Source organism: Grampus griseus (assembly GCF_964374135.1).
Source record: "Grampus griseus genome assembly, chromosome: 3".
Taxonomy (NCBI): Eukaryota; Metazoa; Chordata; class Mammalia; order Artiodactyla; family Delphinidae; genus Grampus; species Grampus griseus.
In genome coordinates, this window is record NC_139019.1 from 169182776 (window position 1) to 169197141 (window position 14366).

The 14366-nt window shown below is 59.7% G+C and overlaps 1 protein-coding gene across 3 annotated transcripts in view; it reads left to right on the forward strand.

The window, feature by feature from the left end:
- The window catches only part of DPP9 (dipeptidyl peptidase 9), a 41084-nt gene extending 26777 nt beyond the window's left edge, over positions 1–14307 (forward strand). For 2 of the 3 annotated variants that reach the window (XM_082650036.1, XM_082650037.1), the window contains 9 exons: positions 407–486; positions 3499–3651; positions 4057–4192; positions 6155–6300; positions 7250–7396; positions 8281–8433; positions 9060–9202; positions 10536–10647; positions 13317–14307. In XM_082650036.1, the coding sequence (XP_082506162.1) occupies positions 407–486; positions 3499–3651; positions 4057–4192; positions 6155–6300; positions 7250–7396; positions 8281–8433; positions 9060–9202; positions 10536–10647; positions 13317–13409 (1163 nt within the window). In that variant the 3' untranslated portion in view covers positions 13410–14307. Of the gene's footprint in view, positions 1–406; positions 487–3498; positions 3652–4056; positions 4193–6154; positions 6301–7249; positions 7397–8280; positions 8434–8555; positions 8691–9059; positions 9203–10535; positions 10648–13316 lie in introns of those variants that run through there. The other variant, XM_082650038.1, reaches the window with a different exon arrangement.
- The last annotated feature ends 59 nt before the right edge of the window (positions 14308–14366 follow it).

Genomic DNA, 14366 nt, shown 5'->3' on the forward strand with positions numbered 1-14366 from the left:
GCAGTTTGACCTGCAGGATTCTAAAATTGGGTGCTTTTTTTTTTTTTTGGCCACATGGCCTATGAGACCTTAGTTCCCCAACCAGCCATTGAACCCGCGCCCCCTGCAGAGGAAGTGCAGAGTCTTTACCACTGGACCACCAGGGAAGTCCTGAAAATTGGGTGCTTTTGATAAAAATGCAGATCCCTGGTTTTTCTGGGGAAATGCTGGCGCCCCATCCACATGGTGGGAACCTCGCACCTCGCTCCCTGGGCTGTGGTGTGGCAGGTCCTTGTACCATCCCTGGGGCCCAGCCGGTGTACCTGCCCATCACCTGGCTGCCTGGGCTCCGTGGAGAATTCATTGTGTGCTTTGAGTCCCCATCATAGCTTCCCGGGCTCCCTTCACCTCTTTTCCTTTCTTCCAGATGAATTTAAATGCCCCATCAAGGAGGAGATCACACTGACCAGCGGCGAATGGGAGGTTTTGGCAAGGCACGGCTCCAAGGTACCCGAGTCTCCATGCATGCTTGTACACGCATATGTGCACAGACACAATGCACACGTGCTCCCGCCCCCTCCAGACCCCCGGGCCTGTGGCTTCTCTCTCCGCCCCCCCACCCGGCCACTCCCTCCTGCTCTGCACGCCAAGGGCCACGGGGGCTGTGCTTCCCACCAGCTGGAGACCCTGGGTCCAGGAAGCAGGCTGTCCTGAGCATCCTTTGTTGGATCCTAGTGGGTGAGGCCCAGCCCATTCTCAGTGCCATCTGGAGCATTCACTTAGCCTCCATCCACTCCCTGAAGCCACCTGTCCCCAGGACAGCAGTCTGTGAGTCTGTGGGACACTGGTGGTGCCCACCGTAGAACTGTCCTGCAGCTTCCAACGGGGGCCCACCCCCATGCCTGCCCGGGGAGGTTTGGGAACAAAAGATGCAGCTGCAGGGCTGAGAGGTGCACCTTCCACTCCCCGACCCAGATGCTCCATCATAAAGATGTGACCAGGGCTTCCCTGGTGGCGCAGTGGTTGAGAGTCCACCTGCCGATGCAGGGGACACGGGTTCGTGCCCCTGTCTGGGAAGATCCCACATGCCGCGGAGCGGCTAGCCTGTGAGCCATGGCCGCTGAGCCTGCGCGTCCGGAGTCTGTGCTCCGCAACGGGAGAGGCCACAACAGTGAGGGGCCCGCGTACCGCAAAAAAAAAAAAAAAAAAAATGTGACCAGAGTATCTTCACCGGGGTCCGGGTCTACAGAATTCCAGATTTTCCAAAGAGACCCCTTAATCAGACCTCCTGGATCCCTGCCTCACACCAGCATAAAGGCCTCCTGGACCAAAGACTTAGATGGAAAAAACTAAACCATACAAATAACCAGGAGGAGAGGTGGCCAACCCTTTTAAAGTTGAGAGGTGGGCTGCCTGTGTGCTGCCCAGGGCTGCCAAGAGAAGGGGGCCAGGCACCCCTGGGCAGCGCAGCCAGGGGGCGTGGCTCGGCCTTTCTGGGGTGCAGAGGCGGCATCTATTACAGCGTCAACCTATGTCTCACCTGACCCGGCAGCCCCAGGTCTAGGCGTGGACCTTACGAGGCCACCCCAGGGCACCCTCGAGAGGTTAACGTGCAAGTGTGCATTGCTGTGCTCTTCATACAGTGGGAAATAGTGGTTAGAAAACACTCGAGCAAGAGAAAAGTTATTGCTGAGTTCCGGTTCTGTAGGTAACTGTGTCCGTTCCCATATGACCACACCTGGCCCTACTCAGTCGCCCTGCTGTGGTTGAAGCTCACTGGAGGCCCCTGTGCTCATAGCCTCGCTCGGCCCCTCGCTAGCTGGGTGCTAAGACTCAGTTTCCTCACCTGTGAGATGGGACCATCAGATAGCACTGGTCCTGTCCACAGCAGTTTCCCCCTTGGCGCCATGGACACTCGGGGCCAGAGATGGGCACTGTGGGTGTGGAACAGCCTCCCTGGCCCCACCCTGGGGGTGACAACCACAGATGTGTCCAGAGGCTGCCAAACGTCCCTGGGGGGGCAGAACAGCCCTGGGTGAGGACCCTGCTTTAAAATATTTGGACGCCCTCAGCGCAGCATCTGGCAGACACACAAGACAGTCCTTTCTCTAAGGACTTCCCTGGCGGTCAAGTAGTTAGGACTCGGCGCTTTCACTGCCGAGGGCCTGGGTTCAGTCCCTGCTCAGGGAACTAAGATCCCACAAGCCGTGTAGTGCAGCCAAAAAAAAAAAAAAACCCAAAACCTTTCTTTAACGTGAAAGTTTTACCTTCTGCATGCCTTATCTTTTTACCCAGAAATTTTCTTTAAAAAAAAAGCATTTTAAGAATTAAAAAGGGAAAGAGAGCCCTCTGCCACCTCCATGGCCGCGTGCTCCATGTGGCCTGTGCCATGGCCCCGGGCCTCGGTGGGTCCCCCGCCTGGAGATCCTTCCTGCCTGCATATCTTCTCACACGGTCCTTGTGACGACAGCAGCACACGACTTAACTACCTGTGGTGTGGGGTTTTCCCACGACATCCTCCATTTCTAGAAAACCAGCATTTATTTTTCAAGTACAGTGACAGCGAACACATCAGTGTTTGTTGTAAAAATTGAATCGTTCTAAATAATCCCCTTCCATCCTCACCCCAGACCCCTGTGACCTCCCCACTCCGCCTCAGAGGTGACCACGGGGGGAAATCACTGCAAATCTTTCCTATTTTCACACATCTCCACAGGAGCATCATAATTTTAGAGGATTTGTAGGGTTTTTTTAGACAGTATAGCTTTATGTGGCCACAGAGAACTGTGCCGTAATTACGGAGCCAGTCCGTCTTTTGGGCATTCGGGGTGTCACCTCTCTTTAGTCTGAAGAGCACTTGGAGCATCTTTGTGCCTTCGTTTTGAACTCACCTCTCTGGTGGAGTCCTCAGGAGCAGTTCCCAGGGGTGTAATTGCCGGTTCAGAGGATGTGCCTTTTTGAAGTGTCTCTTTAAGCGTCTGTGCTGCGTGGTCAGCCCCAGCAAGGCAGTGCTTGTTCCCGGCCCCAGAGCAAGGTTCCTTCCTGCACCTCCTGAGGACAGTGCCTAAGAACCATGCCAGGGGTCTGATGGGCGTTACCCCAGGAAACCGGTGGGGCAGGGAATTACCACTTCTTAACCCTGAGCACCTGGGTCAGAGAGGTGGGCTGTCCCCACTGGGGACCAGGGCCGGGGACTGGCAGGCCCAGGACAGGCCCTCCCTCAGCCTCTGTCCCAGCACTGGGGCCTCAGCCCCCCTCAGCGGCTGATCTGGATCTGCCTGGAAGGAGCTGTCCGGACCCAGAGTTCTGACTGCAAGTCAGACCGGAGAACACGCAGTTAGCCCAGCCCTAGTGGGGTCTGCTCCTGCCCCACGGGGTCTGTGAAGTCTCCCAGACAGCTGTCCAGCCTGTGGGCTCAAGCCAGCTCGGAGAGAACGGGTCCCCTGTCCACAGAACGCTGGGCCCTCCCTGGGGGTGGGGAGGGCGGCCCTGTCACCAAGAGCCCCCGTGCCCCCGCAGATCTGGGTCAACGAGGAGACGAAGCTGGTGTACTTTCAAGGCACGAAGGACACGCCCCTGGAGCATCACCTCTACGTGGTCAGCTACGAGTCAGCCGGCGAGATCGTGCGCCTCACCACGCCCGGCTTCTCCCACAGCTGCTCCATGAGCCAGGTGGGCACCTCCCTGATGCTCCCTCCCTTGGAACATTCTGGAAGATCAGGCAGCATTCTGGAACATGAGCACAGGGCTACCCCCATCCCGGGCAAGCAGCCAGTGGCTGTTTGCTGGCTGCAGAACCAGCAAGATAGGCACACTCTGGCATCGGGCAGGTCTGGCTCTGACCCCCACCCCCGCTGGGTCCAGCGGCCTCCGCCTGGGGTCCCCTGGCCAGGGGACAGGCTCCTCTCACCTCAGTCTGCTTATCTGCAAGGCAGGGCTGGTGGTAACAGCAGCAGAGTTAGGTAGGGGAACACACCACACGGGGTGAAGATGGCATGTGGTTGATGCAGGTGGCGGGCGAGCAGGGAGGGGGAGGGGGAGGCGCCCCGCGGTCTCAGCACCCCGTCCCGCCTGCAGAACTTCGACATGTTCATCAGCCACTACAGCAGCGTGGGCACGCCACCCTGCGTGCATGTCTACAAGCTGAGCGGCCCCGATGACGACCCCCTGCACAAGCAGCCCCGGTTCTGGGCCAGCATGATGGAGGCGGCCAGTGAGTAGCCCCAGGCCCCCGGGCTCCTGAGCGAGTCCTTCCCCTGGGGAGCCCCAGCTTGCTCGTCGCAGGCCTGGTAAATAAGGCCGGTGAGAGGGGGCCATCTGGGCGAGCACAAGGCATTGAGCGGCGCGGCCCCGAGAGCGGGTCGAGCATAACCACAGGCCCCGACCTGTCCTGTGGGCCCCCCGAGACAGTCTCTGGTTTCTGCACTGCTGTTATGGATGGAGCACATACTCAGTGCAGGAGCCGACTCTGCCAGATGGATGGGGTCCCTACACGGGCCATCCTCGTCCTCAGGGGCGGCCGTCTCCCAGGGCGCCTGTGCAGAGCAGACGCTCCAAAGCCTTCATTTGTGGAAGGAGCCGGGAGTAGGTCGTGAGGGGCCTCGGGGAGCACGAGGCAGCTTGTCAGTTTGCCCAGGAGCCTCCAGGGTGCCAGGACTCTGCCCGGTTGACCCCATGTTCCAATTCTGGCTGCGGAAGCGAAGGCAAGTCAGCTCATCTCGCTGAAATGTTTGCTTATCTACAGAACGGTCCAGTGGCCCCCCATGGGATGTAAACCAAGCGCTCACGTAGCGCCCAGCTCATAGGAAGCGCTCACTAAAGAGGACGCCCTTTCCTGAGCCCAGCCCTGCCACTTGCAGATTTCTAGAACATTGTAGGAAATAGGAACCCCTGGAGTTTGGGGTGGGTTTTATGGGCTGGAAAACAGTTTGTCACATCACCGCCCCCGAAAGCTGAATAAGCAAGGAGCCCCCTCCATCTGACAGCTCAGGCCCTGACTCTCCCCATGTCGCCATGGACGTGACAGCGTGGGAACTCTGGCCCTGGTTCACAGAAGAGGAAACAGGGAAGGGAGGGGCCTGCCAAGGCACCCAGCACAGCCAGTGGGGCAGCACTGGGGGCGCGGGTGTCCCGATCCCCAGCCCCCGGCGTGCAGGCAGGCAGACGGGGGCACCGCTGCCCCAAAAGTCCAGTCTCGCCACATCTGTGAGAAGCTGGCAAGCTGGCCCGTGGGCCAACTCCGGCCACGTCCAGTCATTTTGGCATCACCCGTGGTGACTTTGGGGCTGCAGCAGCAGCAGAGTCAAGTATAGTCAGCCCCTCCCTAGCCACAGGTTCCGCATGCACGGACGCAGCCAGCCGCAGAGCATTCCAAAGAGAAAAGCTTGAGCTGTGTGTGGCAGCTGTTTACGTAGCGCTTGCATCGTATTTACTTAACGTTTGGTATCAGGTACTATAAGTAACCTAGAGGTGACTTAAAGCTAAAGCACGGGGGAAGGTGTGCATAGGTTATATGCAGATACTGTGCTATTTCACATGAGGGGCTTGAGCATTGGCAGGTTTGGGTATCTGAGGAGCGCCCTAGAGCCAATCCCCTGAGGATACAGAGCGACGAGTGTGGTTACAACCCAGAGACACCGACGGCTCTTCTGCGTGTAAAGCCAAAAATACTTACTACTTAGCCTTTTACAGTAAATATTTGCAGACCCCTGACCCACATCACTATTTACTTATTTTCCTCTTAAATTGACACTCTGTTTAACCTAAATGAACTTAAAGGAAGAGTTGTCTTCACCACTGGATTGGAAAACCAGTGTTGCTTTGCAAAGATACAGGTAACCATGAAAATCAGAGAGAGCCCCCTCCCCGCCATAAAACTGTCCATTAATCAGATCCCAGCGTTGTCATCACCTCCGTACTAGGTGAGCCAGTGTCGGGGCTCTGGAGTTGGTCCCGGCCAGACTGTGGCCTGGCCCGAGCTGGCTCACAGGGTGCAGGGTCACTTCCGCCCTCAGCCTCTGATTTTAACTGTCGGGCAGCACAGGAGATGGGGTGCCTCCGGTCCACCCTCCGGGGCTGGGGGAGTGTGGGTGTCGGCCAGACATAGGCCCTGCTTCGAGGTGGGCTTCCCGGGCCCAGCCCGGCCCTCGGAGCCACAGCCACTCTGTCTCCGCAGGCTGTCCCCCGGATTACGTGCCCCCGGAAATCTTCCATTTCCACACGCGCTCGGATGTGCAGCTCTATGGCATGATCTACAAGCCGCACGCCGTGCAGCCAGGGAAGAAGCACCCCACTGTCCTCTTTGTGTACGGAGGCCCGCAGGTGGGCGCTGCCCTGCTCCCCACACCCTCCCCCTCCCCCAGTGCCCCTCCCTATCCCCACTGACCACGCAGGGTCCTTGGGGGCCCCTGGCTCTCCGCACACCACACTTTCTAGCACAGCCACCCTTTCACCTGCTGATACTCCTGTGTCCCTCTGGGAAGCCCCCCTAAACCCGGCGTGTGTGTCTGGGCCACCTGCCCAGCAGTAACCCACTCTCACCCCTGGTCACCAGCTTGGGGACAGAGGTGGCCAAGGGCCCTGGGCCCAGCTCTCTGTGAAGGGGACAGGCCAGGCAGGCAGGTTGGCAAGCAGGTCCATCTAAGAGAGCGGTTCTCTGCTGGAGGTGATCTGTCCCCCAGGTGGTACTTGGCGATGTCTGGGGACATTTGTAGTTGTCGCAGCTGGGGTGGGGGATGCTCCTGGCATCTAGTGGGTAGAGGCCTCGGATGCTGTCAACACCCTACAGTCAGCGGGATGCCCCTACCCGCAGAGGACGATAAGGCCCCAAACATTCATCGTGCCAAATAAGGGACTAGCGTAAGTGACGTCACTTGGGGAACACAGCGCCCGCCACCCGCAGCAGTTTTTGTGTCTGTTTTTAGAGATAACTGAAGGGTAGAAAAGAAAGAGGCTGAAGAAATAAGGGAGTAATTCCATGGAGGGCCTGGGGCAGAGTCCCTGGCCGAGAAGGGAGCCTGGCCGGGACCTTCCTCTCTGTAGCACATCCCAAGCACAAGGCCTGGTGCACAGTGGGCCCCCGTCTGACCTTGCCCTCCCCACCACTTCCACAACCTGCCCAGGGCCATCCATAGCCTTCACGATAGAGCACAGGCCCTGTCTTCAGGCTGTAAGCCCCCGTCCCATCCCGCTGGCGTCTCGCCCGTCTAGCCCATCCTGCCGGTGTTTTACTTGTATTTCTCACACTCGCCTCATCTCGCCTTCCCCACAGGTGCAGCTGGTCAATAACTCCTTCAAAGGAATCAAGTATTTGCGGCTTAACACTCTGGCGTCTCTGGGCTACGCCGTGGTCGTGATTGACGGCAGGGGCTCCTGTCAGCGAGGGCTCCGATTTGAAGGGGCCCTGAAAAACCAAATGGTAACATCTCTTCTCAGTCCCTTCCTGTGTGGTGAGGGGGGACCTGGGGCTTGGGGGTGGCCCTGGGGCACCTTCATCAAAGATGGTCCTGGCCAGGATGTCAGTCATAAGTGGGGCGGCCTTTGGAACCAGAGGGAACATCCACTCTGTTGCTCAGCTCTGAGTTGAGCCTGTGGGGAGACAGGTAGACACACGCCCCACCTGGTGCCTAAAACCCAGATGCAGCCAGACACGTCAGTATAGGCCTGATCAGCAGGAAGTCCCAAGGGTTGGGCAAGACAGGCACTGGTGGCTGTGGAAGTGGTGCTGATGGTGGTGATGGTGGTGGTGGTGATAATAACGATGGTGATCGTGATGCGGATGGTGATGGTGATGGTGGTGGTGATGCTGAGGATAATGGTGATGAAGGTGGAGATGGTGATGAGGATGAGGACGGTGATGAGGATGATGATGATGGTGGTGGTGGTGATGAGGATGGTGCTGGCGGTGGTGAGGACGGTGATGACACCAGCTGTTCATCAAGCCTCAGCATACGCCAGGCCTCAGAGTACAGGACACTCGGCATCTCATTTCATCCTCACACCCACTGTAGACTCGATCCTATTCATGTTGACGTCCTCGTTTTGGGGATGAGGAAACTGAGGCCCAGAGAAGGGACATGACTTTCTCAGAGTCAGCCAGGGGATGGCGGGGCAGGGTTGGTGCCAGGCCTGTCTGACCGCCACCCCAGACAGCAGATTTGCATGGGGCCTGGAGAGAGGGGTAGCTTCCAGAGAGCTGCTTTTGATCCAAGAGGAAGAGGGCTCCCTGCAAGGGAAGAGGTGGGACAGCAGGGCGCGTGCCTGGGAGGAGGCCACTGAGAGGTGCCTGGCCTCATCCCCCAGGGCCAGGTGGAGATCGAGGACCAGGTGGAGGGCTTGCACTTCGTGGCCGAGAAGTACGGCTTCATTGACCTGAGCCGGGTTGCCATCCACGGCTGGTCCTATGGAGGCTTCCTCTCGCTCATGGGGCTGATCCACAAGCCCCAGGTGTTCAAGGTGGGTCCTGTCCCCACCTCCTCCCTCCTGTCTGCCAGCGCCCACCCGTGCCCCTTGGAGCCCGCCCCCCCGGGGGAGGCATCTTGGCAGGGGCCTTGCCACGTGGCTGTTTCTCCCCGCAGCAGCCCCATGGGGCCGAGCCCCCCTCCTCATTGCCCGCCACTGCTGACCCCAGGATGGCGTCCGGCTGCACAAAACCCCGCCAGCAGCTCTCTGTGGGAGGCTGAGCCCGGGACCCCGGCCTCGGATGGGCAGAGGTGGGGCATGGTGTGAAGAGCGTCGGGGGAGGGGCCCCCAGGCCGGCGGCACTGTCAGGGCACCGCGGGGCGGCGATGAGGAGGCGGAGGCGGCAGGAAGGCAGTGGGCCCAGGGAGGGGCCGATCCCGGCCCCGGCGTGCTCATTCAGCTCACCCACCCTCCCGAGACAATGCACGGTCCACGGGGGAGACACGTCTGAGGGCCCCTCCCCTGCCAGCCCCCGTGTGCATGCCCGCTCCTCACGTCCTCCGGGGGAGGCCCCGGGACAGCCGGCCAAGCGCAGGCTCCCAGGACCTGACCTTTGTGTGTATGTGTCTCTCTCTTTCTTTCTCTCTCTCTCCCCCCGCTCCACCCACTGTGGCCCTCAGGTGGCCATCGCAGGTGCTCCGGTCACAGTCTGGATGGCCTACGACACAGGGTACACAGAACGCTACATGGATGTCCCAGAAAACAACCAGCTTGGCTATGAGGCGGGTTCCGTGGCCCTGCACGTGGAGAAGCTGCCCAATGAGTAAGACCCCCACCCGCCCTGACTTCAGGGTCGCCAGGGCTGGCCCGCCTGTGGCCGGCTGGGCGTGGCTTCCGCACCTCCCACTGTGCCTGCCCCTTGGTCCCCTCTGCTCCCGCAGCCCTCCCTCCTCACCGCTCCTCACTGAAAGCAGGTGCCTGGGTTCTCTTGGAGCGAGGAGGGAGGGAAGCCCCCCAGCCCTGCCCCCAGAAAGATAGAAGGGAAGGTCTAGAGCACACCTTGCACGTGCTGGCTCCCCTCATCCCCCAAACACGCGGCCCACCATGGACCCCCTGAGTCAGTTTTGAACCTGAACGGCCTCTGTCTTGTGGGTTTTGACACCGTGGTTCAGAACACAGGTCCACAGTGTTTCTAACATGTAGGTGTGTTGGAACAGCTCTGATGTCCCACGTCAATGCTTTGGGCATTGGCTTCTGATTCGCCGATCGAAAAGAAACTGGCGTGGCCAGTTTCTGGTGTGGCTCTGTCTAGTGAACCTGGGCCCCACCTTTAGTGCCAGGGTTCTCGTCACAGGCTGACCCCGCCAGGGCCCCTCTCCCCACAAGGCTGCTCTCTAGTCTGGAGGGTGGCCTGGGCTCCACAGTGGCGTGCTATCATGCAGCCAAGCTCAGAACCCACTGCTCCATGGCCACTCCGATTTACGTTCACATTCATCCCCATTCACTAGAACAGTAAAACCGTGGAGACAGATGACCAGTCGTTGCCCAGGGTGGGGAGTGCCTGCTCATGGGCACAGGGGTTTGCTCCAGAGTGATGGAAGTGCTCTGGAACTCAGGATAGACGTGATGGTTGCACGACACTGTGAATGCACCAAATGCCCCAAAATCCCTTTAAAATTAGTAATTTTAGGTTGTGTGAGTGTCACTTCAATAAGTTATTTTTATTTATAAATCAAAATTTTAAAAAGTAAGGTTCCTCGACCACCCTTGCCACATGTCAGGCACTCAGTAGCCACCTGGCGGCGATGGGTGGCGCAGGTCTAGAACGTTCCATCGTCTCAGAGTGCCCGTGGGCAGCACTGCTCCAGAAGCTTCCCCGAGCTCAGGGCATTCCAGGCACAGCCTCTGCGCCCACCCCTCCCCTCCTCGCCTGGAAGGAAGTGAGGGGTCTCCCAGACCCGCCAGTTGTGCACTGTGCACGGGATTTGAGTTCCGCCACGTTCTGCTGATGAGCTGCTGCTTCCGCCCTCGCTGTCCTGGGGCTGGGACGGGACCCTGGGCCCCCAGCCCTGGCTGAGCGTGGACTGTGGTGCGAGTGCCTATGGGCGGGAGAAGGGGGTCTCGCCCCAGACCCTCACGCCCACCTTGTCTTCCAGGCCCAACCGCCTGCTCATCCTGCACGGCTTCCTGGATGAGAATGTGCACTTTTTCCACACAAACTTCCTCGTCTCTCAGCTGATCCGAGCAGGAAAGCCTTACCAGCTCCAGGTGGGTGGCTCCTCCCAGGAGCCCGCTGCGTGGGCAGCAGTGGGTTGGGGCACCCGTGGCCGCGCCCTCATCCTCACACCTGACTGCCTGGCTCCACACTTAGCCGGCTCCCTGGGTCCCGACCACCATTCAGCAGTCGCGCGCTGATCTCTCCGGGTCTGCGCCACCTGCTGCTGGCGACACCTGGGAACTGGGCCCGGTGGAGGGAGGCTGATGTTACCGAAATGATTGCGCATGCGCGCCAGGAACCTTGCTTTGAAGGAACTGTACAGAATACTGACAGCATCTGGGGGCGGGGCGGGGGGGGGTGTCCCTTGACGGGGGTCAGAAAATAATTCCCCGAAGAGGTGACATTTAAGGGTGCTAAAGAGTAAGTGAGAACTCATCTAGGCCTGGGGGGGCGGCTGTGGAAGACACCAGACAGGAAATTAGTAGGCGGGAGCAGCTCCAGGACGGGAGACCAGGGTAGCTGGAGCCAGCAGAACAGCTGGGGAGCAGGATGTGGTGACCGGCATGGCAAGCCGCCCTACGCCTCCGCTGATGGGCGGGACTTCAGCAGTAAGGGGCGGGACCTTGTGAGAGGGCGGGGCTTCAGCGGTAAGGGGTGGGCCTCAGGGGAGGGCTGTGTTTTGTTCCGAAGGGTGAGGCGAGGTGTCAGGCCTCCCTCTGGCAGCCCTGTAGACAGAGGCCCATGGGGGCCAGTGGGACATGAGCCACAGTCAGTTGTCCCGGCAGGAAAGGGGGCGGGAGTGGGGAGCGAGAGGCCTGGTGGATTCGGAGGAGTGGGGGGTGGGTGTGCTGGAGGCGAGAGGGACAGATTTTATTACCTGCTGCTGCCCTGCAGTCTTTCCGCTTCCTGGACGCCTCCATGCGTTCTGAGCTGTCAGGGGAAGACATGTTGCCATTCAACAAATGGGGAAACTGAGGGTCATCGGGCAGGAGGGACAGGCCGCAGGGACCTGTGGCTGGGCATGCGCTTGCCAGACAGGGCAGGAGGGAGGCGGGGCTCCCTGTGGGTGAAGAGCTGGGTTGGGCGTTGCTTGGCAGTCCCCCCCCAGCTGCACATGCTCTCCAAACACAGGCCAGAGGCAGCTGCACATCAGAGCAAAGGAGTCAGGCGGGGCCAGGGTGGATCCTCACCTGTCCCTTCTGAGCCTGAAGCCCTGAGCCTCGCTGCTGGGATAGCCACTCCCTTCCCATGTGGCCATTGGCGGCAGGTCCTTTAACCTTGGGCCTTGTCTCCTCATCTGTGAAATGGGCGTGATAACCCCTGCCTCCCAGAGCTTGTGAGGGTCAAATGAGTTCTCTCAGGAGAAGCATTTGGCACACAAGGGGGTCCCAGAGGCTTGTGCCCCTGCCTGCCCAGGGGAAATTGAAGGTGAGACAAGACACTCCCTTGGGGGCTGCGAGTGGGGGAGATGGAGCACGCCCACCTTCCTCTTCAGACACCGGGCAGCAGTTGGCCTGGAGGCTGACAGCCCCAGCTTGTTGGTGCATCACGTTTGTTGTCAGATGTCAGGCCTGGGACTGGGGGCTGGGAGCACAGTGGGGAGCCAGATGGACCCTCTCCCTGCCCTCACAGCCCAGAAGGAGGAAGAAGTAACCAGACCCAGGGTGGCATGAAGGGGTGGGTGCAGCGGGGTCTGTCCCAGGCAGTGCCGCTGCCCCGGGCCCGGAAGGAGTGGGGCCCGTGAGGCTGTAGGGGCAGCGGGACCCAGGAGTCCAGGTCTTGATCTCAAGCTGGCAAGTCCTTGCGGACCTCTGAGCTGGGGACCATGTGATCAGACTTGTGATTCATCCAGGTTGGATTCATCAAGGCAAGGGTGGAGGAGGGGAGATCTCTGGGCAGTTCGGTGCATTCCTAGGGTCTGGAGCAGGTTTCACGCCTACCCCATGAGCCCTTAGGGCTCCTCTGAGAACTGCTGGGGTGCAGGAGCCCTCATTTCATAGCCAGAGGCAAGACCTGCGTCCCTGTCACCATCTACCCAAGAGCCTGGACATGCGCTCAGCCAGGCTTCAGGGACTGGGTGATTCCTTGAGCATGGCCCTTGGCACCAGCGTGCTGCCGTTTCTCTCTGGGGATGACCCCCCCTCAGGTGGTGAGCAGACCCAGGAAAACACCTGGCACAGCCTAGGGTGGGAGGCTGTCCTGGGGCCTTAGCATGTATAATCCCCAGTGGGGCCTGTTGGCGAAATGAACGTGGCTCAGTTGGAGGCACCAAACGTCTGTGAGACATGAAGCCCCAGCCACTCACGGAGCTGGGTTCCTTGCAGCTCTCTGGGTTTGGGGGATAGAGCAGCAGCACAGTTTCTTAAGGCTTTCATATGTGCAAGTCCTCTGTGTTTGAGACCATAGCTTGCCCAGGCCACAAAGACCCTACAGGGTCTGAATTCTTCGCTCAGCTTTCATGGGGGGCTGCCGTCAGGCAGGCTGTCACTTGCCCAGAATTAACACAGCAAGCTGGCCGTGGAGGGGGGATTCGAACCTGGGTCCCTCAGTGCCGGAGCAAGACCTCTTCCCTTCCTGCACCCTCCCCAGGGGTTGGGGGGCGGGGGCAGGACCGAGGCCCTGAGGAGAGACACTCTGAGCCCGGGGGTGGAGGGGTTCGGGGGTAGCAGGGTGCAGGGGTGCCTCGGTGCCACCAGCCTTGCCTTCTCTGTCCACCCAGATATACCCCAACGAGAGACACAGCATCCGCTGCCCCGAGTCCGGCGAGCACTATGAAGTCACACTGCTGCACTTTCTACAGGAATACCTCTGAGCCCGCGGGCCGCCGCGTGCGGGCCTGCACAGTCAGAGCACAAGTGGCTTCGCCGCCGCCGTTGCCGGAGGGACCGAGCGGCCCCGCAGGCCCTGTGCAGCGCCTCCTCCCACCGGCCCCGCCAGACCGCCCGCCCCAGGAGCTGCCGCCTTCGCCCCAACGCCTTTTACTGTTTTCGTTAACGCTCCTGGGGTTTCAGCCTGCTGCTTCTTCGTGGCCAGGATGGAGAGATGAGACCAGCGTCCACGAGGCACTTCCTCAAGCCATCCCTCCTCTCCCTGTCATCCAGGAGCGGGAGCCTCAACTCCGCTGGGCACTGGAGGCCAGAAGAGACTCGGAGGAGCCAGCCTTTGCCCCGGGGACCCCCAGGCCAGCCCGGCCACCGGCGCAGAAGCATGCGGTTGCCTTTCCTCCCCACCCGCCCACTTCATATTTGTGTTTCGTTTTGGTTTTCTTTTGGGGGTGGGCATTTTTATGAATTATTTAAAAGAAAGATAGCAAGGGGTGCCTAAATCTAGGTTCAGGGTCTGCCGCTGGGCCACAGGGTTCACCCCAGCCAGCACCCGAAGCCCACAGCAGGAGTCGTGCCCGGCAGGCTGTGAGCGGTGCGCAGGGAAGCGGGGCAGCCTTCCGGCCCGGCTTTCAGGCAGGCTCTGAAGCGCACCCGGCCCCGTTCTCCCCAGCCCAGCCCTCCGCCACACGTTTCTGCCTGGCCCGCTGGCCCAGACCGGGGTTCCAGGGCTGGGAGTGGAACCCTCCCCGCCTCAGGGTTATCCTTACTCCTTCCTTTCCCTCCCGCCAAGAGTTCTGCCAGGGGCGGGTAGGAAAAAAACAAAAAAACAAAACAAAAAAAAACCCCACCAGAGACGAACCACCTCTACACATTATGAAAAGAAAATATTTTTGTCGATTCTTATTCTTTTATAATTATGCGTGTAAGAAGTAGACTCATTAAAC